This window comes from Mus caroli, chromosome 1, assembly GCF_900094665.2.
Source record: "Mus caroli chromosome 1, CAROLI_EIJ_v1.1, whole genome shotgun sequence".
Classification (NCBI taxonomy): Eukaryota; Metazoa; Chordata; class Mammalia; order Rodentia; family Muridae; genus Mus; species Mus caroli.
Genome location: NC_034570.1, coordinates 67534053 through 67559184, shown reverse-complemented (window position 1 = coordinate 67559184; position 25132 = coordinate 67534053). Strand labels below are relative to the sequence as shown.

Genomic DNA, 25132 nt, shown 5'->3' with positions numbered 1-25132 from the left:
ATTCTAGCTGTCATTTGGGCACCCACTGGAATTCTTGGGACTGCCTCTGAGGGGGAGGGGCCGCTGCAACGACAGCCGTGAAAAGCACTTTATGCACTTTTGGATGTGGATTCGGGAAGGAGATAGGAGGTCACAAGATGGATCAGAGTTAAAGTGAGCTTTCCATTCACCAGCCTGCACCGGAGCTGTCCTCCCAGCACTAACAACCACACATATCACCACGACTTGCACAGCACTTATGGTTCTCAACACCCTTTCCCTGGCTGAGGGCAGGTGGGCTTGGGACCTGCACGCGCACCTGGGCAGCCTGTGTTCGTCCTGGAGAGGCAGGCAGGGCCATTTATAGTGGTTAGATCAGGGCAGAGGAAGGCTGCCTGCCTTTTTCGCAGGTACAAGCTGGTAGTGGCCCACTAGAAGGGCACCCTGGTCTGTGTCCTTGGGATTACCCGGGAACTCAATTTGGGCTTCTCATGGTCCCTAATGTCTCTGCTGTCCAGTGGGCTGGAGTGCTGAGAGAAGATCTATCGTCTATTCAACCAACACATGGCTGTGCACACAGGGTCTGTGAAAGCCACTGTGTTCACGAGCAGAGTTCTTTTCTAAATTGGTTTATTTTGTTGGGGAACCTAGAGTCTTGTGCATGCTAAGCACAACCATGCCACACTTCCAGACCACAAGGGTTGGTTTTTGGTTTTGATTTTGTTTCTTTTCTTTTCTTTTTCTTTTTTTCGTGACAGGGTTTCTCTGTGTAGTCCTGACTGTCCTAGAACTCACTCTGTAGACCAGGTTGGCCTCAAACTCAGAGACCTGCCTGCCCCTGCCTCCTGAGTGTTGGGATTAAAGGCATGTGCAGCACTGCCTGGCTAGTAGCATTCTTTTATGCTGGAGTTGCTAGGTCTTAAGCAGTAACAGATCTTAAGAAATTTTTAAAAGATGATTTTTATTTGTGTGTATATATGTATGTATGTCTTTGTGTGCATGCACATGTGTATGCAGGTCCCCGAAGAGGCCGTAGAAGGCATTGGATCCCTTGTAGCTGGGTTACAGGGGACTGTGAGCTGCCTGATGTGGGTGTTAGGATCTGAACTCCAGTCCTCTGGAAGGGCAGTGTCTTAGTTACTTTTCCATTGTCCTAACAAAACACCATGAACAGAGCCACTTATAGACGAAAGCATTTAGGCCTGGAGAGATGGCTCAGTGGTTAAGTGCATTGACTGCTCTTCCAGAGGTCCTGAGTTCAATTCCCAACAACCATATGATGGTTCATGACCATTTGTAATAAGATCAAATGCCCTCTTCTGGTGTGTCTGAAGACAGCTACAGTGTACTCTGAGAAATAAAATAAATAAAAAGAAAGAAAGAAAGGAAGAATAAAAGAAAGGAAGCAAGCAAGCATTTAGTTGGGGCTTATGGCTCCAGAGGGCTAGAGTCCAGCAGGAAGCATGGCAGCAGGCAGGACAGTACAGCACTGAAGTAGTAGCTGAAAGTTTATATCTGATCCAGAAGCCCAGGGTGGGATCAGAGGGACATAGAGATAGAGAGATATAGAGACTAACTGGGAATGACTTGGCTTTTAAAACCTCAAAGACCACCTGAGGTGACACACTTTCTCCAAAGAGGCCACACCTCCTAATCCTTCCCAAACAGTTCCACCAACGGTGGAGCAAGTATTCAAATCTGACTGCCAATGGGAGCCATTCTCATTCAAACCACCAAGCAGTGAGTGCTCTTAACTACTGAGCCATCTCCCCAGGTAGACCCTAAGGTTTTTAAAGTGCTATTCAAAGGGATACTCCCACACTACCCCTTGTAGGGTACTCAGCAGCAGACATCAGCTGCCTCATGATACAAGAGAATGACATGAAACTGGGTGTGGTGACACATGCCTGTAATTTCAGTACTGGGGAGGTGGGAGCAAGAAAATCAGAAGTTCAAGGCCATCCTCAGCTACCTACATATTGAATTTAAAGCTATCCTGGTCTATGATGAGATCCTGTTTTTTTTTTTTTTTCTTCAAACAAACAAACCCAAACAAACAAAAAAAACAAACTGCCAGAAAAGAAGATGGAGAGAGTGACAGTGGTGTGGGAAAACCAGAGACTAGCTTGCATATTTCATCTCCTCCATCAAGAGCTGTGACGGGGGGTGGGTGGTGGGGGTAGGGTGGGGAACAGGGGGGAAGGCTTTGTGGTCTGATGAATTTAATCCCAGGGTGCTGAAAGGGGCATGGGTGGCCATCTTTAGAAAATTCTGGAAAATGGAGCCATGCCAGGAGGCAAGCTTGACCCGAGGCTGACTTCCAAAGGGAGGGAGTCTGTGGGCCTGAGCTTCCCGAAGACCCCAGCAGCTGGGGATGGGAGGGGTCATACAGCCCAATTCAAGCACAGCCGGAGGTTGTACAGTCCAGAAGGGCCAGGAGCATGAAGCCGTGCTTGAGGTGTTTGGACTTGTTTTTTATTGTTCCCCAAAGCCACATTTAGGAGGTGGAGATGGTCATGGGGCTAGCTGGTTTGTGAGCCAGGAAGAGGTTTCAAACATCAGACATGGCCCACCTGGGCTGTTTTGGGGATGGGGAGCTGTTGTCTGCTGCTGGAACCCCTCACTAGTCACTAACACCCATTAGGTGTGGGGTGCCAGCTAAGGTTCCTTGGGTTTCCTCAGGCCTGCTCACATCCTGTCTTTTCTCAGGGCAGGCAAGTGTCATGGTCCCCAGAGGTCAGAGGTCAAAGCTTCTTTTTGACCACCAGTGGGAGAGGATCCTGCCTGCCTCAGCAGCCTGATGTTTGGGGCAGAGCTGTGCCCAGGAGGTATAAGCCTGGCCTGGGATGGCTGACCAGGGCACCCAGGGTTGCCAGATCAGAAGGCAAGGCAGAGGGAAACCATACCATAGAATGCATCTGTGCCCAACTCTAGGCTCTCACCAGGGGGAGCCCTGGCTTTCAGGAGAATAAATGAACTCACTTGTGCTATGCCTTGGAAAGCCTGCTCCCTGTGGCCAGGCTGATTTAGAGGAGGGAGTAGGGGGAGCTCTAGAAGATGGTAGATCACACACCTTGGTACAAATCGCAGAAGCCAGCAAGCAAATATGGTATAAAAGTCAGACAGCCTGCTCTTGCTGGGGGAAGAGTAGACCCTGTGACCTTGTGTATAGCCTTGGTCTGGACACCTACTTGGTGGCCCTGGCTGGCAAGATGGGGGTGGGAATGTACTCTGCTGGAGAGGAAAGGGCCAGCTATTGACTCTGGGGCTAGAGAGGGAGGGGCCGGGCTTAGAGGAGTTCACAGTCTGGGTGGAGAACAGGACCTTGAGAGCTAAGTACTAAGGGCCATTATGGGTCCTTGAGCAGGCAATTGACCCATGGCAGGGTTTTAGAGTGGGAATCTGCTGCCAGCTGGGGGTGGCTTGACAGGAAGGGGACGGCAGGTGGAAGGGACTAGGGTAGACATCCAGTAGGGTCTTAGGGGTTCTGGGCCAGATTAGTTCAAGGATGCGGAGGAGGCAAAGCCTTATGGTAGACCTGGTCCTCTGTGGGAGGAGAGCTGTGATCAGAGGGAATACTCAGTATTCTAGCCTGGCCCTGAGATGGGGCTGGTGAGGAGGTCCTGGGTGTCCCAGCCTCAGCCCATGGTGTAGTGCTGGGCCCCTTAGGGTTGGCTTGGAGGAGGGGCTGATACAGGAAGGGACTTGCTTGGCGCTCCTCTCGGGGGTGTGTGGAAGTCAGCATAGCTTTCCACTTAATCACCAGAGCCTGTTCTTTTCCCCTTGATGGCTGAGTGTGTCTATGAGAGGCAGTGACCTTGGCAGCAAACTACCCTGAACATTTAGGTCAGCGTCCCTGCCACCTGGGCCTCCTGCCTGCCCAGGATCCTGCTTCAGTCCCAGCTGTTCCCGTGCCCATTTTGTTGCCTCTTGTTGCTTTGGGGTGAAGCATAGCAGGGACACAGCTTTGGAGGGCTGACCTGGACTCACATAGAAGCAAGCACCCTCCTGGAAATTGCCAGAAGAGGAGCCAAATGTTCCTTCTCCAGCCCCTGAGACCTTGACGTAGAATGAAGGCTCAGGAAGCCTGGGCAGGCGGCTGACCCAAAGCAAGCTTTTAAAGTGAGAGTCTCTGGCTTCCTCTGTCACTGCTGCTGCCTATAGGTTGCTGTTGTCATTATCTCTATTGAGAGGATGCCCTCATGGGGATGTTATGAGGCCATGCCTCCAGTATGTAGTCCATTGTCATATTCTGCTAAATGTCCCCAAATGCTATGCCTTGTCCCCCTGCCTCCCTGCACCCAACCCCATATCTACTTATGGTTCTATTTTGGGGAAAAAGTGAGCCCAGAATAGCCTTCCTTGTGTCTTGGGTCTGAGCAATTCCAGTTCCTTCTGGTTGGCCCTTCTGCCTCCCAGGCCCTTCCCCCTCCAAGATAGGTAGTGCTGGGTGACCTCACAGATCATCAATGTGGTGGTAGATGTGATGCCACGGGGTCTTTTTGGCTCCAAACTGCCCAGATTCCAGACTTCCCTTGGGACAAGAGCAGAGAGATCTGGCAGGCTAGAGCTGAGGGTTTGAAGTGTTCTGGACAGAATGTTCCTCTGGAGGCTGAGTCTGCACTCTGCACCCTCCCTTTTGCCCCCGAGCCCTGGGCTCAGGCTGGGGCATCCCCAAGCCCCAGCATTTCCTTCCTCTGAACAGCAGCCCACAGATACATTTTTCTCCTCCCCCCAACCTAGCCTCCCAGCAGGCCACCAATGCATTTCTACTACATGGTCCCCAGGCAGGTGGGCCAGTCTCCCAATCTTCCAGGACATGCTCTTCTTGGCTCAGTCAGCAGGGAGAGGTAGCACATGCACAGAGAGGGAAAGTCATGTGTGTCTGTTTCGGGGGAAACAGTGAAGAAAGGATATGCAGCTTCCTTATCCACCCTGTGGTTCACAGCAAATTCAGGAAGTTCTCTGCTGTCTGATAGTAGCCTCTCCCACTGCGGTCCATTCCCCAGTTTTCCCAGGGAAGTACAGGAAAGATGTCTGTTCCTACTGGTGACCTGGGTAAGGGTCTGCTGTTGCCAGCCTTTGGGGCTCCAAAAGTGTGTTGAATGGAGCTAAGAAGGAGGCTCAGTAGGAAACGTGCTTGCTGTGCAAGCACAGAGACCTGAGTTCAATCCCAGCACCGTGTAAAACCAGGCCCAGTGATGCTTACCCTAATTCCCAGCACTGTGTGGTGACAGGAAGAGCCCTGGGGCTTGCTGGCCAGCCAGGGTAGCCAAATCAGTAAGCCTTATGTTCATTGAAACCCATTGCAAAATAAGGTGGAGGGTGACAGAGGAAGATACATGATGTTGATCTGTGGTCTCCACATCTGTGCATTCAAGTGCGTGCACACACGCACATGCACACATGCGCACACATGCACAGAGAGAGCAGAGAGAGGGGAATGTTGGGGGGAACGAGCAAGAGGCTGAGAGAGGCTGTGAGCCTATAAGGGGCAGAGTTTAAATGCCCGTTCTCTACCTGTGACCACTGCAGTCTTTCACCATTCACTTGTCTCCCTGTGAGGTGAGTTAAGGTCATTTTCCAAGGAACCTTCAGGGCTGTAATGGAAGCAGCAGCACCTGGTCCCTAGTCTGCTGCAAGTCAAAGCTGTTGTTCTTGCTTTAGCCTTGGGAAAAGCTGCCTCAGGATCATGGCTGCTGTAGGGAGAGGCAGTGAGGCAGCTAGGGTGCAAAGATGTGAGCAGTGGTCTCAGGGACGGGGATACTGTGCAGAATGCAACACAGGTGTGATGGGGATCCACCTTCAATGTCCAGACCTGGCCTGGCAGGGCTTAGGGACCCTGGGTGAGGCCAGAATCATCCTTGTTTAGACTTAATATCAATCAGCCTCATAGCTGACTTTGAGATGCCAACTGACCCCAGGAGAGAGGCAGGGAAGTGACTGTGGGAATGGGCTCTGCAGGCTTGGGGCAGACCTTGTATTTATTCAAGATGCTGGCAGGTCTTCCATCTGTACTTCAGTTCCTATTATGGATTAGGATGCGGGGGTGGGGTGGGGTGGGTAAAGTTTCAAGGCCCTCTAATACTTGTCTTGGAACAGCCTGTGAGTGCATGTGCGTATGTCTATACATGTGTGCATGCCTGTGTACATATGGTGTCAAAAGGTCCTTACCTAAAACTAAACAAAGATGAAGGTAAAGGCTTTTATATGTTCAGGGGACCTAGGATGCTGCTGGGTGCTAATCAATGCTGAGCATAATAAGGTATCAGAGAAGAGAGCAAGGATACTTGTTCACACCACATATACTTCCCAAGGGCTCACAGTGTGCTGGGCACTGTTCTATCTTCAGAGTGGACGCTGCTCATATTTCAGTGAGAGGCAGGACGTTCTAAAGGGTGTTATTAAGTATAAAATAGAGTGTTGGAGGGAAGTGTGTTCTAAGAAGAAAACTCAGGGATTGAAGAGATGGCTCAATAATTAAGAGCACTTGCCGCTCTTGCAGAAGACCTAGGTTCAGTTCCGAGCACCTACGTCAGGTGACCAGAACTGTCAGTTCTGGGTGATCTGACGCTCTCTTCTGGTTCACAGGTACTTGCACACACACAGGACACATATGTACACTCAGGCACATACATGCATGCACATATATAAAAAACTAAACATCTTTTTCTTTCTAAGACTAAAAGTCAACCAGAGAGTTAGTGTATGTGCGCACATGAGAGTGCGTGTGTGCGAGTGTGCGCATGTGTGCGTGTGTGTGTGTGTGTGTGTGTGTGTGTGTGTGTATGTATGTCCTTGTATGGGGGCTTACACTTGTGGTGTAATCAGGGCAGTTCTCTGAGGCTGCTACTTCTGAATTCCCAGCTTGGGGGAGGGACCAGAAATGAGTATCTCCAAGAGGGTCCCGGATGGATCTAAGAGCAGACAGCCCAGCTCACGCCTGACTGTAGTTAGCTACAGGGTGACCAAAAGCAGGTCCTAGTGGGTCCGTAGGAGCTTCCCCACTGTGCCATGTGAGCTTGGGCAGCCTTAGCTGACTCTGCCCAGCTGGGACCAGTCCCTGCACTTTTCTGTTTTCAGGTAATCTAAGGCTGATAGTGGAGAACTAGGGTAGAGGGGGTGCATACATGCCGGGCTGGGGTTATGAACTCTGGAGGGCAGTCTGTTTGGAAATTTTTAGCTCCTTGGGAGACATGTGGGACAGTGTGTTGAAGGCATCTGACTGCTGGTGAGTCTTGCCCATGGCTGGCCTCCAGCTGGCAAGGGAAAGGGATGGGGGCAGAGGGGACAGTGCTCAGATGATCCCTGGCAGGAAGGGCGAGTTTCTCCCGCTCTGCTGAGGCCTGTAGTTTTATACTAAATCTTATGGCTCAGAGAAGACTGACAGGGGTTTGACTAGGATGGGTGAGGTGGACCCCCATGTTATGGGGGAACCTCAGGGTAAGAGGTTAGCCGTAAGCACTAGCCTGTGCTGGGAGCCAGGCCCTCTTCATGGGGGGCCTTTATTCTACTTGTCCAACATGCATTTCACTAGGCAGCCATGCTGGTGAGCAGCAAGGACAAGCAACCTGCTTTTGGTCACCCTGTAGTTAACAGCAGTCAGGCATGGGCTGGGCTGTCTGCTCTTAGAGCCATCCGGGACCCTGTTGGAGATACACATTTCTGGTCCCTGCAGCATTCAGAAGTTCTAGGTTGGTGGGACACTCAGTGCCAATACCTTTCAGGGAGTCACAATCCCCTCCTGGAGTGGCAGATAGAACTCTAGGAACAGTGGGGAGGTGAACCTGGTCTAGGAAACTCCCATTCCTCATCATTCACTCTTCTGGGCACTTTTAGGATGAAGCCCTGTTGTAGACTCGGAGAGGGAGAATGGCTGGGATGGTCTATCCATGCATGTTTATTGATGGCCCACTTCTGGTCCTCCTGGTCTCTGGCATGAGGGAGTTTCTACTGAGTTGTCACGGTGATTTCTTTGGGTGAAGGTAGACCAGGAATCCAAAATCAGGGTTGGAGAGCTGGCTTAGCAGGTAAGAGCATGAGCTGCTCACGCAGGAGACCTGAGTTCAGTTCCCAGCACTGTGTGGAATGGCTTCCAACAACATGTAAATGCAGTTCCAGAGATCCAATGCTTCTGGCCTGAATGAGTTTCTGCACTCATGTGAACAAATCCACACCCATGTATATGCACATGCACATAATTCAAAGAATAAAAACAAATCTTAAATTACCAAATTAACTGTGGTTGGATAAACACAGTGTATAGGGCCAGGTTAGACTATTCCTTTAGGAAAGCACGGATGTGAAGGCTAATGGGATACCACATGGGGTATAATCAGAGCTTCCTGGAGGAGGAGCCTACCAAGGAGGAGGAGAAGGCGTGGTGTGCAGTGAGCATGGGAGTACTTTGTGTGTGTGTGTATGCGTTCGTGTGAGTGTGTGTGAGTACATGCGTGCATGAGTGTGTGTGTGTGTGTGGTGTGTGTCATAGGTACCAAGGATGAGGCCAGCAAGTCACCGGAGAGCTGGGACTTGGCAGTGATCCCAGGAGCCCATGCTTTTGGGCCTCTCTCGCCATATCTTATGTTTGTTTTCTGGGGCTAACAGGCCATGGTGTTTCCTGCCTCTGTGGTTTCTTACCCTAGATAGACAGTGGAGGTAAAAGCCCTGGGAAGATGGAGCAAGAGTGTTTTGTCCTGTTGTCCCCGTTAATTGGGAGTTTGAGGCTTGCATGGGCACCTAGTGTGGTCAGGTAGAACTGGGTGGCTCTACTGCTAATAAGATGTGTTTCATTTTTGCAAATGCTGCTTCCCCACTTGGGACCAGCCCAGTGATGTCTCGAAGCTTGTGACTGTGCACTTGTTGCCACTCTGACTGCCAGCATCTCTGTGAAACTCACACTATTTTCTCTTTGTCCCTAGCCCATCACCACAGAGACCGTACCCAAGAATGTAGTAGATGTGGTGAGTGACAACCCAGGCAGACTGAAGAGGCCGGTGCTGAGAGGTTTGGGGCTGGGAGAGGGTTTGGAGCCTGGAGGAAGGGTATTGATGACCTTGGAGCCTGTGTCCAGCCATGGGATGTTGGGGTGAGGCTGACACAGAGGGGGCAGGGTGGGGCTATGAAGGAGATCAGTGATTAAATTTGTAAGAAATACGCTAAATGGCTCAGACCTGTAAGCTAGCATCCAGAAGGCTGAGGCAGGAGGATTACCTCAGTTTTAGATCAGCTTGGGCTCTGTATTGAGACCTCTTCTTTAAAAAAATTAAAAAAGTAGGACTGGGGTAACTCTCAGTCATGGGAGTGCCTGCGCAAGCATGGGCATGTGCGCCCAGTCCCCAGAAACCACCTGAAAAAAAGCAGCCCAGTGAGGTGGTACATGCTTGTAACTGCAGTGCTGGAGGGTGGAGACAGGTGGACCCTTGGGTCTTGCTAGTTAGCCTCCTTTGATTGACAAGCTCCAGGTTAGTGAGAGACCCTGTCTCAAATGCCAAACTTGCTTGAGAGGGTAGGAAGGGGCAGAGCCTGTCTGCTTTAGGGAATACAGGTTTGCAAAAGTGACCCACATGCCTGTGTGTCTGCACACACAGACACACACAGACATACACACACACACACACAGACACAGACACACACACACAGAGGGTAAAGGAAAAGCAGAATCTGAGGAAGCCAGGTAGACTTCCCATCAGTCTTTTGGACTACATGAGCAGAGAGAGTTTTCTCTAGGCTGGAGGAAGAAGATGAGAAGAATTGGGGTGGGGGCACTCTATGGTGGGGAAACTAAGGCTGGAAGAGGTATCTGATGGGAACAGGCATCTTGAAACCATGGGCTGGAGGCAAAGGCTCTCCCTGTGAGACTTCAGGTAAAGGAGAGCCTATCTGACCCTCAGCTTCTCACTTTCAAAATGGATGTGTCCCCCAGGGGTGGGCCAAAGGAGAGGGTTTATTTATGCCTGTCTCTCTGGTGGTCCTAGTGAGTGGACAGACAAGCACCCCTCCCCCAACCTTCTGCTACTCTTTTGCCATTTGTCCTGACCCCCAGCAGGTAGGATTTCTGGAACCTTCTACTGTTCATCTCGCCTCTCCCTGACACTATCTCCTCTGCCTACAGGGGGAAGGAGACTGCCGGGTTGGAAGTTCTCCGAAAAACCTGGAGGAGGGCGTGAGTATGAGGGGGTAGGGGCCAAGGGAGAATGAGACAGGGAGATGCCCTGAGACCTGTCTTGTGGATATGTCTCCCATAGTGCTGGGGAAAGGGAAGGCTCCCAAAGTCACTTGCTGGGCTCCGACTCTGGTCTTCTTCCTCACTATGCCATGACAGTCCTGGGTGAGAAGGAGCAGAGGGGCAGATCTGAGAGCCAGGCCTGGTGGAGGGCAGACTTGGAAAGGGTAGAAAGCAGGGCTGAGGTGAAGGGGCCCTGGGCTCTTGAGATGACCCTAGATTCTGGAGACACTGTCTCTGGAAATGGTGACTGCTGTATGGCTTTTTCTGCTTCTGACTCAGGACTCTGGGAAAGGGGTTATCTGGTCCTTGCTCATAGTGTCTTCAGTTTTACAAGGGGAGTCAAAGGACACTGTTCTTAATCGGAAGGAACTCAGGCCAGGGTCAGGAGCCCCTGATCTCTGCTGCGGGACTGGCTTGTTGCTACACACCCCTGGTAGGCCCCACAGGGCCTTCACCCTCCTCAGGTCTTTTCTGTCTTGTGCCCCATGCTGGCCCCTCCGTCCACTCCAGGCCTGGAGAGGAACAGGGAGTGGTTTTGGCGGTTGGCACAGGGGGAGCTGTTGATGGCACGAGGCCCTATCATCTGACAGCTGCCTGGCCTCTGGTAGGGAGGGCCCCGCAGGGAGGGGCTGAGCTGTAGCAGCTCCCGAGGGTGGCCCACCAACACTGCTGTACCATCCTGGGCCGCCATAGGCCCAGCAATAAGGAGTGGAGCTGTCTTAGGGGCCGCAAGGACTCCTAGGTTGGGGGAAGGCGCTGTGGAGGTATGTGAGGATTCCTGTTCACTGGTCCCCAGGCAAAGGTTCATGATGCTTTGGAGAATTTAGTTTTGTATGTGTTGCAAAGGATGAACTAGCTTGAGGCACACCCAGCTGTGATGGGTGCTCAGTAAGTATTAGCCTGCCTGCCTGCCATTATTTCTTTTAGGAGCCAGGAGGTGGTATCGCTTCATGACAAGGTTTATGGCAGATGTTGTGGTTTCATGTTATAGACAAGGAAACAGGAGCTTGAGATATTCCTCCATTGTCTCTAGATTCAGGTCATCCAGGCCTCTTAACCCTTGGCCTGGGGATAAAGTGGGAGCCTGTGAATCATTACTTTGAGTCAATGTTCTGGGTGTGTTTATATTATGTCCTAGGACTTCTGACCCCTGCATCCCTAGACTGGGCCATATGGAGTCCATAAACTAGGGTCAAGCCAGAAGGAGTAAGTTTAGATGGCTAGAAGAGCTATTGACCCTAAGGGCATGTTTGACCTTGGTCTCATGGAAGAAAGAGGCGGCCACTTAGCTGTGGTTGATGGCATCTTGTTTTAGGTTTTAGGTGAAATAACTTGGTGTGGGATCAGGGAGTCTGCAGGTGGTCATGTGTCAGAGTGGTGCCTTGTCTGGAGGGAGGAGGGAGGACAAAATGTCTCACTAAAGGAGTGTAAGGAGGGCAAACAGGAGAGCAGATTCCAGAAAGGTCTGCTGCTATGGAGGACTGGAAACCCAACTGTCAGGCTTCCAGACATCTTTTGTAGGTGGGGTGACCCAGAACTGCAGGAATGGTCACCTGGCTGCCTGGGACTCCGCTGTGTTCTGGGCAGGGGGAAGGAGAGAACGGCTCAGGGCACTAGCCTGTTCGTGAGGTGTTTCCTGCTTGGCCTATCCAGGCAGCTCCCTCCCATGGAGCTGGTGTTCAGTGGACGCTGCTGCAGAGGCGAGAGCTGTGTCGCACTTTGTTTTGGAAAAATCCAAGTGGTGGGCAGGAAGGGGGAGGGGGAGGGGGGAGGAAGGGGGTGTGGCTGCAGAGCCTGTGTGGGGGCCCTCAATCCTAGGAGATGCAGGAATGAAGGGCTGGGCTCTGGCTGCCTCACTCGACCCCTGGTATTCACTGGCAGACCCACCTCTCAGCTGGGGCTCTGGGGACCTAGGTTCAGGAAACAGTTTTTTTTTTCTCTCTGTCCAGAGGTGTTTTGTTTGCTGGTGGACCTGAAAGGAAGGCAAGATTTCTCCCAGCCTCTAGCTGCAAACAAGGCCCACTGGGGACCTGAGGTTCATATAGCTCTTGCTGCATGGATAGGCTGTGGGGAACAGAAGGTGGCAAAGAGGAGCCCTGGGCTGCAGGCCTGAGCCACTCAGGAATGCTTGAGTTATGGTCGGCTCCTGCCTGCAGGGAGAACCAAGGAAAAAGGAGTTGATGCCCGCAGCAGGAAGGATGCGGGTTAGATATAAGAGGGACCATCCTGACAGTGAGGAAAGACGTTGTTTGGGGGAGACTGTGGAATGCTCTTTCATGGAGGCCTTTCTGCAAAGGAGAGACGTGTTTCGGAGGTTAGAATAAGGGAGACTTCTGTTTGGTGCTCAAGGAGTTGGATCAAAAGTTCTCTTATTGGTCTGTCTTGGGAGGAGTTGGTAGGAAGTCAAGAGTTTTGAGAGTCCCTAGAGGGGAAAAGAATGGGATGACAAGCAGGCCAAGAATTTATTTTCCTTTTAAAAATAACCTCCCCCAGGGACTCCAAGTGGGGCAGGTAAGAGATTTCTGAGCCCTGTGTTGTACCTGTTTTACTGCTGAGCATGTGAGAGAGACTCCGCTGCTGTGCCTCTCACTGGGTGGATTGACAGTTACCTTCGCCATACAGAATGAGGGTGATTGACAGTTATCTTCACTGTACAGAATGAGGGTGAGGCTTGGGCCTCTCTCCTTCTACTCCCAGGTGCCCAGAGCATAGCTAAACAGTGAATGGTTGACCAGTGAGAGGATGTCCGCCGTAAGAGGGGCACAGAGCTGACTCCAGACCTCGACTTACCCTGCTGTCTCGTAGGGAGTCAACAGGAGGGGTGTGTTTGCCCCTTTACTGATGTCCTGAGCTCATGATGAGTCCACAGTCCCCGTGCAAGCTTGCTTTCTGCTGGCGAGGGTCATGTGTCCCCAAACCTTGCAGAAAACAGGAAGCCCTGTTGGTACGAGGGCAATCCAGCCCTGTGATTCATCAGGGGGTGACAGTCCAGCTGTTGGTCCCTATCCCCTGCCCAGGGCAGTTTCCCCTGTGCATCTCTGTCCCAGCCACCCCAGCTGTAAAGAGTGTTTGGACTTTTGTTATCACACCTCTGGAGGCAGCAGGGCCAGACTCTGTTTGGGCCAAGTATTTATCGTCCAGTTGGGAGTGAGGAATGTGGAGTGTTATAACCTTGGCCAGGGGATGGTGGGGAACTGGGCTGGAAACCTGGTCTCTGGGTCTTGTGCATCCCTTGCCCTGTGCCTTCAGAGGCTCCCAGTGCTGCTTGGCCCTCAACGTCTTTCGCCAGCCCTGGCTCAATTGGCCTATTGTCTTCTTCCCTGCTCCTTGCGTGTGCCTGACCCTGATCTTGGCGGCACCGTAAGCTTTGGCTAAGTTGTGGCTTCCAGTTGTTCGAAGCAGCTGTGGTGGCTTCCTTCAAGAGTGGCTGTGGATACATAGCAGATGAAACCCCAGGGGCTATTTATAGCAGGGTGGCCCTGGGGCTTGGAGCCAGGCCCAGGGCCTGAGGAGAGTCAGGGCCTCCTCATCAGAAACCATTGCAATGGGATAGATGAAGTGTTGGCTTTCTGTGTGCCTTGGGGTGGGGAGTTTTGGAACAACTTGGTTTAGAGTTTTGAAAACCAAACACCCCTGGTCCCCGCCTCCCCTGCCCTAGCCTGACTCATGCAACCCTGCGTCCTAGGGCCAGAAATGCTGAGAGATTGAGAATCATTCCTCCAGACAGCCCTGTTTAGTGCCTCCTTGCACTGTGGGTTCTGTTGAGCTCTGAGCAGCCCTGCAGTGGCAGGGTGGTCAGCCTTCCTGAAGCCAGGGGCCCTGACTCTGTACTCGATGGGGAGTTGGACCTCAGAGCCCAACACTCTCTACTTAGGCTCTGTGACCAAGTCCAGGTCAGAGTTTGAGTCCTGCTGCATCATCAAACTCCTAGGGTGAGTCACCACTGTCTTTTGTCTCTGTCCTTGCAAGTACTTTAGCCTTGCTGCCTCCAAGGGGATGCTGTCATTTGGTAGCCAGGAAAGGTGGCTTGGTGGAGCCCAGGAATTCAGGACTGGGGTGCTCAATCTGCGTGCATTAGAGTGGATGGTGGTGGCTGAGGGAGAGGAAAGCAGGTTTTTTTTTGTTTTTTGTTTTTGTTTTTTTTATGAGAAGGGACGGTTGTTCCTTCCCTTCCAGGAATTTCTCTTTCAGTTCTTCTTAATGAGAGAATGACAGCTAAAGTGACAGCAGCCATTGATGAAGTGCCAGCTATTGATTGAGGAGGCTCATCTGCGGGTTTTTTTTTTTGTATGCCCGTATAAACTATTGAGGGCTGCCCTGTCTCACTGTGACATGCTGGTGACATTTTACCAGGTTTTGGATGGCTAAGTGTCCCCCTTGGTTGCCCAGCCGGATGCTGGAGCCTAGAGCCACAGTCTTAATGTCACTCTGCTGCTCTGCAAAGTTTGGGTCACTAACGTGGGTCTGTCCACTGAATTTTATGCCATCGACGTCCTGGACATGGGGGAGGTGAGCTAGGGTAGCTGGCACAGATCCTTAGAAATGTGGGTCCCTGAATTCCCTTTATAAACCACATATGTGTTGCACCATCTCAACGCTTTCCATTGAGCCAGTGACTCAGTGTTGTGACCTTAGAGGAGGGGCAGTGAGAGACAGCAGTGACAGAGGATGCAGGTTCAGGGCTGGCTCGAGTGTAGATATCCTTAGCTTTCTCAGAGCACAGGTAGGTGCTGTCTGTGATCTCTAGCTGAGGTTACTATCATGGTGCCTGGTGGAAGGGCAAGGTGGGCTTCTGCGAACCCAGCCACTGTTGGTAAGTGTGTCTCTGGCGCAGAGGAGCCACTCAGGTGGCTGTATGTCTGATCAGAGATGTTCTCTTTCCATCTGTCTGGGTCTTGCCCACAGCAGGTACTTTTGGCCTTTGGGTTTTTGTGACTGGGTGTTGGGGTGGTAGAGTGGTAGGGATGGAGCGTTGGTCACGGAGGATCTGTGGGTGGCCATGACCCAGCTTCCTCTCTGCTCCTCCCTTCCTGTGCTCTCCATCTCTTGTAATACCATGCATTTCCTCTCTTCCAGGGCTCCATGAGAGTTTCTCCAAGCATACAGCCACAACCACAATCACAGCCTATCAGGTATACTTGGCACATGGGGAAGGGATGGGAAATGGGCATTCTCGTGTCCCATCCTGGATCCTGAGATTGATGCTGTACAGCTGTAGTGAGAGGCCTGGAGTTGGTGGCCCTTTGCCTTCATCATTGTGAGATCCAAACCAGACCTTGAGGTGGACTCTCTATTTCCCCACATTAGCTCATTAGTCCCTGTAATGGCACTGAAGGTTTGTGTATTGGCAAATGAGTTGCTGAGTGTCTGCAGTGACTTGTTCAAGATCATTCACTGCCCAGAAGTGGCCCTCAGGGGGCCACCATCAAGGCCCATGCTGGTTCTGTCTCTTTGTGGATGAGGTCTCTAATGGTGGGAAGTCTTTGCAGAGTGATCATTCTCCACATAGGAAAAGAATACTCAGGAGGACCCCAGGCTTTGCCCACACTCCACCTCCTTCTTCCTTACCTTCACTCTGAGCCTCACAAAATGTGTAAGGATTCCAGTCATGATTTCTGCCTACAGTTCCTATAGATCAAGGTTATTTTAAACACCCACCTCCAACCCCACCCCTTTCACAGTTTGGTAACCTAGAGCTGTGATGTCAGTCATGTCCAGCTGGTGGCACTGTTGTATCTTTGTAGCTTTCTTGGAAGCCATCCTGACAGTGGTAGGTCGCTACCCCAGGATGGCCACCTCTGATTCATGCCTGTCTTGGCCCCTCTCCCTCCCCTGACTCTCAGAGGGAAAGGCTAGAAAGGAATTGTCTGGGTTTATGAGTTTTTCTGAGGGAGGTGCAGGACTTTTAGAGCCAGGACTATGGAGAGTGGAGGACACTCAGGCTACTTTGTATCAATGTTTGTGGTAAATGTGCAGGTGGCTTCTGGCCCCTGGGTAGACCAGTAGTCAGAGCTGTAGCCCAGCTGTTGCTGAGATACAAGAGGGACAGGAGTGATTAGAATTCAAGTCCAACTTTTAACTGGGCAGCTACCCCTGTCATTTCAACAGAGAAGGTTTTCCTTGGCTTCCTTCTCTCTACACCCATCCAAACATCTAGGACCATGTCAACCCTGGTAGAATCTAGATATTTCTAGGCCCCTTGATGTCCCAGGGCTTTTTGTCCCCACCCCAGAGGATCTGCTACTTTAACCTGCTCCAGCCTCAACTCCATACTGCTATATAGTACAGCGAAGGTTAACAAAACAAGAAGTGTTGCCCACTCCTCATGGGAGGAGCACAGCTTAGATGGGGAGGGAGGAGGAGGATGGGGAAGAGCTGTCCCAGCGGGCAACATGGACCCCTCCCTGGAATATAAAGCTTGGCCACTACTGCAGCAAACATCCCACACTCTCTTACTTCTCTGGCCTCTAGGAATGAGGAAGTCCTGGGCCAAGAATGATCTCTGCAGGGAGATCTGGGGACAGAGTGCAGGGGTCAGCCTGCCTTAGGGAGGCTGGAATGCGCCTGGGCTCTGGCTCAGTTCCAGCCATGTGAGCGTATCACCTGAGCTGCCCCTTCCCCAGGGAGGCCTCCTGTCTTCTCAGTTTGAGTGCATGGAGGTGGCCAGGGCTCTGCTCCAGGGTCCCTGGGGAGCGCCATCTTTCCCCATCAGGATCCTTTAAGAAACTTCTGCCTGCCTGACTGGGCTTTAGAAATGGGGCCGGATCCTTGGATTCTGACCTGGGCCCATCCTCTACTCAGTCTCTCTAGAAACATGAGTGTGAGCCGAGCCATGGAAGACAGTTGTGAGCTGGACCTGGTGTATGTCACCGAACGCATCATCGCCGTGTCCTTCCCTAGCACAGCCAATGAAGAGAACTTCCGCAGCAACCTCCGTGAAGTGGCTCAGATGTTGAAGTCCAAGCATGGGGGCAACTACCTGGTGGGTGGGCTTCACCCTTCCTCTTGCTCACTTCCTGTACACCGAGAGTCTCTGCCCACTCCCCATGCCAGCGCCCTTCCCTTCTCTACCCTGGGCATCCTGCAAGGCCCAGGGTTTCACTCTGTCTTAGAGAGAGATGATTCTCGGGAGAGCGTATGCCGTTGAGTGTAGCATCTGGAGCCAGGTGTGTGTTATTGGAGTGTGAAAATGTGTGACCACTTGTGAGTGCATGTGTGTGAGTACGTGTGTGATTTAGAGAATGTGTGAATGTGTCAGTGGGCTGACAAGAAGAGAATAAGGACTCAGGTTCACTTTGCTGTGCCTTCACCACAAGCCAGGTCCTCTGATAGCCTCTTTACCTTCAGAACAGCCCTGGAAAGAGAGGGAGGGAGAGAGAGGGAGGGAGAGAGAGAGAGAGAGAGAGAGAGAGAGAGAGAGAGAGAGAGAGAGAGAGAGAGAGTGCTGAAGTCTCTGTGTGGAGCTGCTTCTGTGTAGTTTTGGGAGCCCTATGGCTGGCTAGAGTTACCTGATATTAGGGAGGAGGCTGGCAGAGATTTCCTCTACAGCAGGAAGGTGACTTAGGTCCTTTCTCAAGGGAGTCATAGACTCCCTTGGTGGGGGCTGGGGGGGCTGGACTGCGGTCCCTGAACCCCTGGGTGTTGTCTGCCACATTTAACGGAGCTGGGCTGAAGAGGTTGCACAAGGGTGCTGGGGTTGCTGGAACAAACGACCACACACTATTTGGCTTAAAATGTCAGGAATGTGTTCTAGAGGATAGGCATCTGGGTGTCAGGGAGGCCATGTTCCCCTGAATCCTGGAGAAAACTGCCTTCCTTCTCTCTTTCTCACTCCTGACCTCTCCCAGTACTTCTAGACATTCCCTGGCTTGTGGCCACATGGCTCTATTCACTGCCTCCACCTTCTGGTTATAAGGACATCGGTTGTTCATCTTACGATCACCCTGCATCCAAGAGTGTCTCCTAACAAGATCCCTAAGTACTTGCGAAGGTCCCAGATTCTGTAGTTCTGAGTGGACGAGCATGTTGAAGACCTCTGTAGCAGTCCATCCATCATTTGTGATGAGCATTGTAAAGTGCCTGGCTTTATAAACACCAGAAAGTCCTGGTTCTTACTCTGCCTCCGTGATAGCTGAATGTATGATCTTGGCCATTAGTTTTCCCATCTGCAAAATGGGCGTTGCTGAGGGAGTGAAGCCAACTCTGTGACATTGTTAATGTCATTTAAGTATGTTACTTAATGGTACTGGGAGTATCTGGAGTCCTCTGGCTTCAGGAATGCAGAGTTCTAGGATGTCTGTGTTCTTCCAGAGCCCCCTCCCTCCTGCCCATTCTAGAGTTTGTCTGCTCTCCTCCAGGTATATGACAGCGACTGTCAAACTTGTGGTCGTGAGATAGAGGCGGGCAATTCTGCACAGCACTTTAGGGGGTCAAGAACATGGGAGACAGGGTCGGATTTCGGATATGAGTAGACTCCACGTGGTAGAAGATGGAGAAGCAGTCTTGTTTGGGGATTCGATTCTAAAGCCAGAGAGGGAAGGCCATTATCACTCAGCACCAGTGGGCAGGGCTCCATCCCTTCTCATCCCAAGTTCAGGATGCTCGCTTGCATGGGGGCCTGGCTGAGTGTGGTAGCCTCCACCTTTCCTGAGAACTCACTGCTGATCTTGCTGGCCAACATGTGTGTTGTGGTGGAAACTTCCGTTAGGGGAGAGAGTAACGAAGGTATAGGAGTCCAAGAGCTCATGGCTGGCCTGTGGCTGGGCTCCTGACAACTGGGACAAACTCCCTCTTGCAACATCTTCCCCCTCACTCTTATTGGTCTTTCCCTCTGTCTCTTTCTAGCTATTCAACCTCTCTGAACAGAGGCCTGACATCACCAAGCTGCATGCTAAGGTGAGTCTGTGGCTGTTCTGGGAAGACTGGGCCTAGCCTGGACTAGCCTGGGCTAGCAGGAGAGAGAACAAGTCCCTTCTTATGTTAGTGCCATGACAGTTCCAAGTTCAAGGGTATCTCAGATTGGCAAAATGGACTGTAGTACCAACAACTGAAATTTCACGCAGTGGGTTCTGACCTCATCTGTCCTGGAGAGGGAATACACAGGTTTCTAGGAGTGGGGCTGGGGTTGTGACTTATCTATATGTGCCTGTCCCCAGGGTTTATTTTGCTTGCTAAGTGGGTTTTTAGAGAGGGGACCTTGGCTTCTATTTTGGATTCTGGTGCCTGTCATTATGGGATGTTAAGCAAGCAACAGATTGCTCTGGGCCTCAGATCGTGTGTCTGAAAGTGGACATCTGGCTTAGGCATGCTCTGTGGACCCTGCCAAATAGCAGCTCTTTTCATTTAGTGTTTTGTGAAATTAGAGAGGACTGAAGGAGGCCTTGAGGGCTGAAGGCCACTGGGAAGCCCCACTTCTGCACACTTTAGACTTCTCTCAGAGGGCTGGGAATGGGCAATCTGCGTATCCAAAGGACTGTGAGCATCAGGGGACCCTTTCCTTTTCTGACACCCTGTCAGCCTTGAACTGGCCTTGGAGGGGAGCTGAAGGGCTAGGCTCAGGCCTTTCTGGAAGCTTTGAGATCACAGTCTCATGTTGTAAACCTTGGCACACCCCTGTGAGGACAATAGCTCTGGGAAAGGGACATTGCTTGCCTAAGACCCTACTTTGAGCCTGGGTCCCAGGTCATGCCCTTTGCTTGTTAAGCCTTGCCTGTCAGCAGGACTGGTGGGCAGGACAGGAACAGAGGCCAGGCTGCTGGTGACTGTCCCCATATTGTGCTGACTGGCTTGATGGAGTTCCTAGGCTTTCTTTTTCTTACTTGTGTCTCAATCACAGGTCCTGGAATTCGGCTGGCCTGACCTGCACACACCAGCCCTGGAGAAGATATGCAGTGTCTGTAAGGCCATGGACACCTGGCTCAATGCAGACCCCCACAATGTCGTTGTTCTCCACAACAAGGTCAGAGCAGGGGCTGTCCACGTGCACATGTACCTGTGTGTATACAACTGCATGTGCACACCTGCCCGGGTGTTCAGATAATGTGATTGTGCTCACCCACCCATTTGTGTTTTCCATTCTAGAACATGATAGCTTCTGCCTAAGAGAATACCTCCAACACATGGGGGCAGGGCAGTGACCTATGTGTCTAGCGGTGGAGGGTGCACTGACTTTTCTGACTCCCATCCTCCTGCCTCCCTCCCCAGTGTTCCCCTTTTTGCAGAACAGCACCCTTCTCTCTTACCCTTGGCCCCTAGGCTTTGGGATGGACTTTTGACAGCAGAGCCTCTTTGACCAATGATTGCTTTTTGCCTCTTTCAGGGAAACCGAGGCAGGATTGGGGTTGTCATTGCAGCGTATCTGCACTACAGCAACATTTCAGCCAGGTGAGAGGTCAGCTGTCTTTTAGCCCAGCTTCTGTGCTCTGGTCATTGATGTGGGGACACCCCTCTCCCACCTTGAGGCAAGGAGCTGCCCTCAGATAGAGGAGCAGGATGGATGAGAGGTGCAGGAGCCCCCAGAGATAGACACAGTGTCCTCCAGCTCTGAGGCAGCATGGAAACAGCTGGCAACAAGGAAGAGCATCCCCTCCCAAGTGGAAGACACCCACACAACAGCTTATTCTCCCTCAGCTGCCTTCTGTTCCCTTCAACGATCCAGGAAGGAGTCAGAAAGAGATAACTGCATCAGAATTGGACTCAGGGGACAATCTGGAAGTTACCTCGAGCCCACGGCGGGGATGTCTTTTGGCCTGGGTATTTGGGAGAAAGAACAGGAACCAGCCAGTATGCAGATTCCATTCTGACACCACTCAGCACAGAGGCTGAAGGCTTGTTCATCTAGCATGGCTACCCAGAGGCTACTGTGTCCAGGACCATGTTATAATGGCGCTTGAAAGAATGTAGAGGTTACAGCCCAGGGCCTGCCCTGGAGGACTTCAAATACCAATCAAGTCTCTCAGCAGCATCCATGGTTGTGGCTATGCAAACAGAGACCAGAAGTGACTCGGGCATGTGGCCGGGGGACCTGTGGCTCTAAAGGCATAAAGAATTTCTGTAGGTCTTAGAGAGGAGCTGTGGGTGGAATAAAAGGGACTGGTGACCATAGAGTCAGAGAAGGCTTGGGGACAGTCAGGTAACAGAGAACAATGGCTTTGGTGGCCTTAACGAGGACTTTGCATTTACTCTAAACAGGACTGAAAGTTGTTGGAATACCAGAATTATCTCTGTATGCTGTGTGGAGGGTCTCAGTGGTCCTTGTGTCTGCTGAGTGGACATGTATGCACCCATGGCTGGCAAGCCCTTATGGATATCACCTCATCCAACCTCCTTTAAGCCTTGTTTGATGCGGGGCATGAGGTTTGATGGAAAGGATTACGTCCCCGGAGCCAATTAATAGCAGTCTAGAGATAGGTGCCCAGGCCGCCAGGTTGTAGAGTCCCTGGCTGAGTCCTGTGCCACACAGATTGGAGATGCTTGAGCATGCTCTTCCTGAAGGCTTCTCAGTGTAGCATGTTTTGAGGAGGGGTATGACCTTCCACAGTGACCAGACTTGGGTGAGGGCTGTACAAGCCTGGGGGTTGGGGCTCTGAGGGAGGGGACAAGAGGCCCTTGGGTGTAGGAGTGGGCTTCTTTGACTGTCTTGTGTCTGCCCACAGTGCTGACCAGGCTCTGGACCGGTTTGCAATGAAGAGATTCTATGAGGACAAGATCGTGCCCATTGGCCAGCCATCCCAGAGGAGGTGGGTGCCTGGGACCAGCCCAATCTGTGCTTTCCTGTGGTGGATACTGTGCCTTGTGTACTCTCAGGGGGTGGACAGCTACTTAATTGAGGGTGTGTTAAGCATGGGCATTTAGCCTGCAGTGACACAGGTATGGTGGTGCCCATAGGTTGGGGTGTCAGTTGACTTTGGCAGCCTCTAGCAGAAAACATGCTGTTATGGCATGACTGTAGGGGAGCAAGCCCCCATGTAAGGAAGACACATGCTGCTCTTGGTTGGCCCTAGTGGCAGGGTCATTCCAGCCTCTGGATGAGTACACATACATTGATGTCCCTAATGCCTGCCCTGGGAGGTCATAGATAGCTCTATAAGAGACACCTTCTCTCAGAAGAATTTATAATGTTTTGCTAAGGGCCCCAGCCACACATTCTTACTGGAGTGTCATAATAATAGCCCAGACAGGAAGCAGAACCAGATGGAGTCATTCATTGCCACAGTTGAGGAACTCTGCTGTAGCAGTGGGTATTGGGACATCCAGGCTGACAGAACAGAGTCCCTTCCTTTCCCTAAGGGAGCTGTGGTTCTTTTTAGAGTATAGGCATTAAACAAGTGAAAAAAAAGCCAAATGGAGAGGGGGGAAGAGTTGGAGATGAAGAAGGACAGAGGTTGGAGGAGAATACAGAGAGGTAGAAACAGAGGGATAGGGAGAGAGGGCAGAGTAGAGAGAGAGAGAGAGAGAGAAGACAGGAGAAATGGAATAGAGAAGGAGAAAGAGAAAAAGAAGAGAGAGAAAGAAGGGAAGAAAGAGAAGACCCACTCTGGAGAGTATAGGGGGGTGATGGACAGAACTGGCTGTTTTTATGGAGACAGCCTGGAATCTCTGGTGGAGATGACTTTGAAGCCCTACCTGGGCCACTGATGATATCCAGGGGACCCTTCTTTTACGGATGAGACACTTGAGGTCAGGGTAGAGCCAGGGCCAGGGGCCGCAGTGAGTGGTGGCTGAGCTGGAATGTAGGCAAGAGCTAGGATGCTGGGAGTCAGGGTCAGTTCTGGCACTGCCGCCTGCTACCTTTCAGGGATCTGTCCATAGATGATACCTGTGACATTCAGTGATGTCTGACCCACAGGGTCCATGAGCAGCATCAAGGGTAAACCGGTCCCGGGGAGGCTGCAGTCATAGCAAGCAGCCCAACCCTAGACTGGAGACCTAGAAAGTAGGAATTCTGGTATGGCTGTGTGTGGTGGGCCTGCTAACTGCCTGTGCTGGCTCAACCCCATTCTCACACCAAGGACAAGGCACTAAATCTTTCACACAAGGACGCGTGTGGGCAAGTGCTTGCTTACAAACAGACAGTTGCTGCAGAGGCCAAACCACGACTGCTAGAGTGCCTGGCAGCCAATGGGGCTGGGTCAGAGTAAACGCATGCCAGGGGTAAGGTCTGAATGGGCAGGGTGGAAGTGGGGAGACCTGACCAAGAGTAGGGGGGCTGGGCAGAGCAGGCAGGAAGGCTGGAGGCTAAAGCCTCCCATGGCTTCTGGAGCCCCTAAGGACTTAGCTGTAGATTCCAAGGGCCTTTTCTGCCTCTTTATACTTGAGGATTCCCAACACACATCCATGTGCTCACCTTGCTTATCTGGATAGGAGCTGCAGTCGGTCCTGAGGACTGTTGCCATTGTAGTTGGAAGTCCAAATACAAGTGCACAAGTACTTGCCAGGTACCCAGGAGCCCAGCACCTCCCAACAGCACATCCTCACTGACTACTGGCCTCCTAGAAGCCTTCAGTGAAGGTTGGATACCACTTACCAGCTCCGGGGGGGGGGGTCTGTCATGGGCACAGGACAGCTTGGTCTCAGTCACCTTTGGTCCTGAAGGTTAGTCTACTTATGAGTAAGGATGTGGAACATCCCTGTGCCTCACTGAGGCTTGGAGACGGTGGGCTGAACAGTCGCTGTGATGCCGAGCAGCAGAGACCAAGCTTCCCCTAATGAGAAAGAGAAGAGGTCCAATCCTCCTCACATGCCTGTGTGCAATGCAGTTGTCACGTGAATTTGACTGTGTGCGTTATTCATGTCTGCCAACAGATCCCATGGGCCAGTGCCTGTGTTGGGGGCAGGCCACCTTCTCTACACACATGAGAAAGTGCAGCTGTTGGCTTCCGGAACATTCCCCGCCACTTTCCCTCTGTTCCCTTGTCAGTGGTGCTCACAGGGAACCTGGTAGTTGGACAGGGAAAGCAAGGAGTGAGAGGGAGGGGCTTTGCCTGTGGATCACTCACTCATTGTCACCCGCCCTCGGGACTCATTGTCCCCAGAACACAGACACATCCTGTTGGCCTGGTCAGGAGATCTGATGGAAACCTGCCATTCCAGGTTTCCGGTTTGAGTAACGGGCCAGGGGGGGCTGGACAGGGCCCTGAATAGGAGCTGGCAGTGCCCATCAGATTATCTTGCTAGGGGAGACTGAGATGGCCCCACCCAGGCTCAGGGACTGGGGACTGGAGGAGGGCCTAGGGGCCAAGAGATGGGGGTGGGGAGAGGTCTTCTGGTGTCATAATTAGAGTCTTACCCTCCTGTGGAGCTATTGGCTATTATAGAGTCCCAGGCTGCATTTGATTGGTTTGTCTGGTTCAACCTGGCTCTCTGGAGAATCAGAAAAAGCGGAAATGTCAATCAGCCAGCACCAGAGGACTGACCTGTGGTTTGGAGATGCTTCAAAGTCTAGACTTCCTTCTTTCCTTCCCTCTCCATCCCCTGATTTATGTGATCTTGATGTGTGTCACAACTCTTTCTGGACCTGGCTTTCTGTCTCTGCTGGAAAGAAACAAGGTGGCCCAGTCCTTCTGTTCCGGCAGCAAGATTTTTATTAGAAGAACTGGGAGGTTTCTGGAGCTGCTAATATGACTCAGTCTGTTGACTGCTTAGCATGCAGGAGACCCCAGGTCTAATCTTTAGCAACACACACACACACACACAGCATAAATAAAACCTCCAAAGAAACAAAAAACCCCAAGTACAAACCAGCTTATTTATTACTTATTGGAAGTTAATTATCTCAGATCCCAAGTCAAGAAGTTAATATACAAAATTCCATACGTTTAGGAAGAAATAAAATAAGTATTGTAGTTATCAAACTTTTACTGTTTGCTCTGTGTGTGTGTGTGTGAGAGAGAGAGAGAGAGAGAGAGAGAGAGAGAGAGAGAGAGA

The 25132-nt window shown here is 51.6% G+C and overlaps 1 protein-coding gene across 15 annotated transcripts in view; it reads left to right on the top strand.

Moving 5' to 3' along the window:
* Tns1 (tensin 1) overlaps positions 1-25132 on the top strand; it is a 213655-nt gene that overhangs the window by 111550 nt on the left and 76973 nt on the right. For 14 of the 15 annotated variants that reach the window (XM_029474293.1, XM_029474288.1, XM_029474282.1 and 11 more), the window contains 8 exons: positions 8901-8942; positions 10094-10144; positions 15284-15339; positions 17009-17189; positions 19052-19102; positions 20043-20165; positions 20526-20590; positions 21862-21945. In XM_029474293.1, the coding sequence (XP_029330153.1) occupies positions 8901-8942; positions 10094-10144; positions 15284-15339; positions 17009-17189; positions 19052-19102; positions 20043-20165; positions 20526-20590; positions 21862-21945 (653 nt within the window). Of the gene's footprint in view, positions 1-8900; positions 8943-10093; positions 10145-10188; positions 10972-15283; positions 15340-17008; positions 17190-19051; positions 19103-20042; positions 20166-20525; positions 20591-21861; positions 21946-25132 lie in introns of those variants that run through there. The other variant, XM_029474310.1, reaches the window with a different exon arrangement.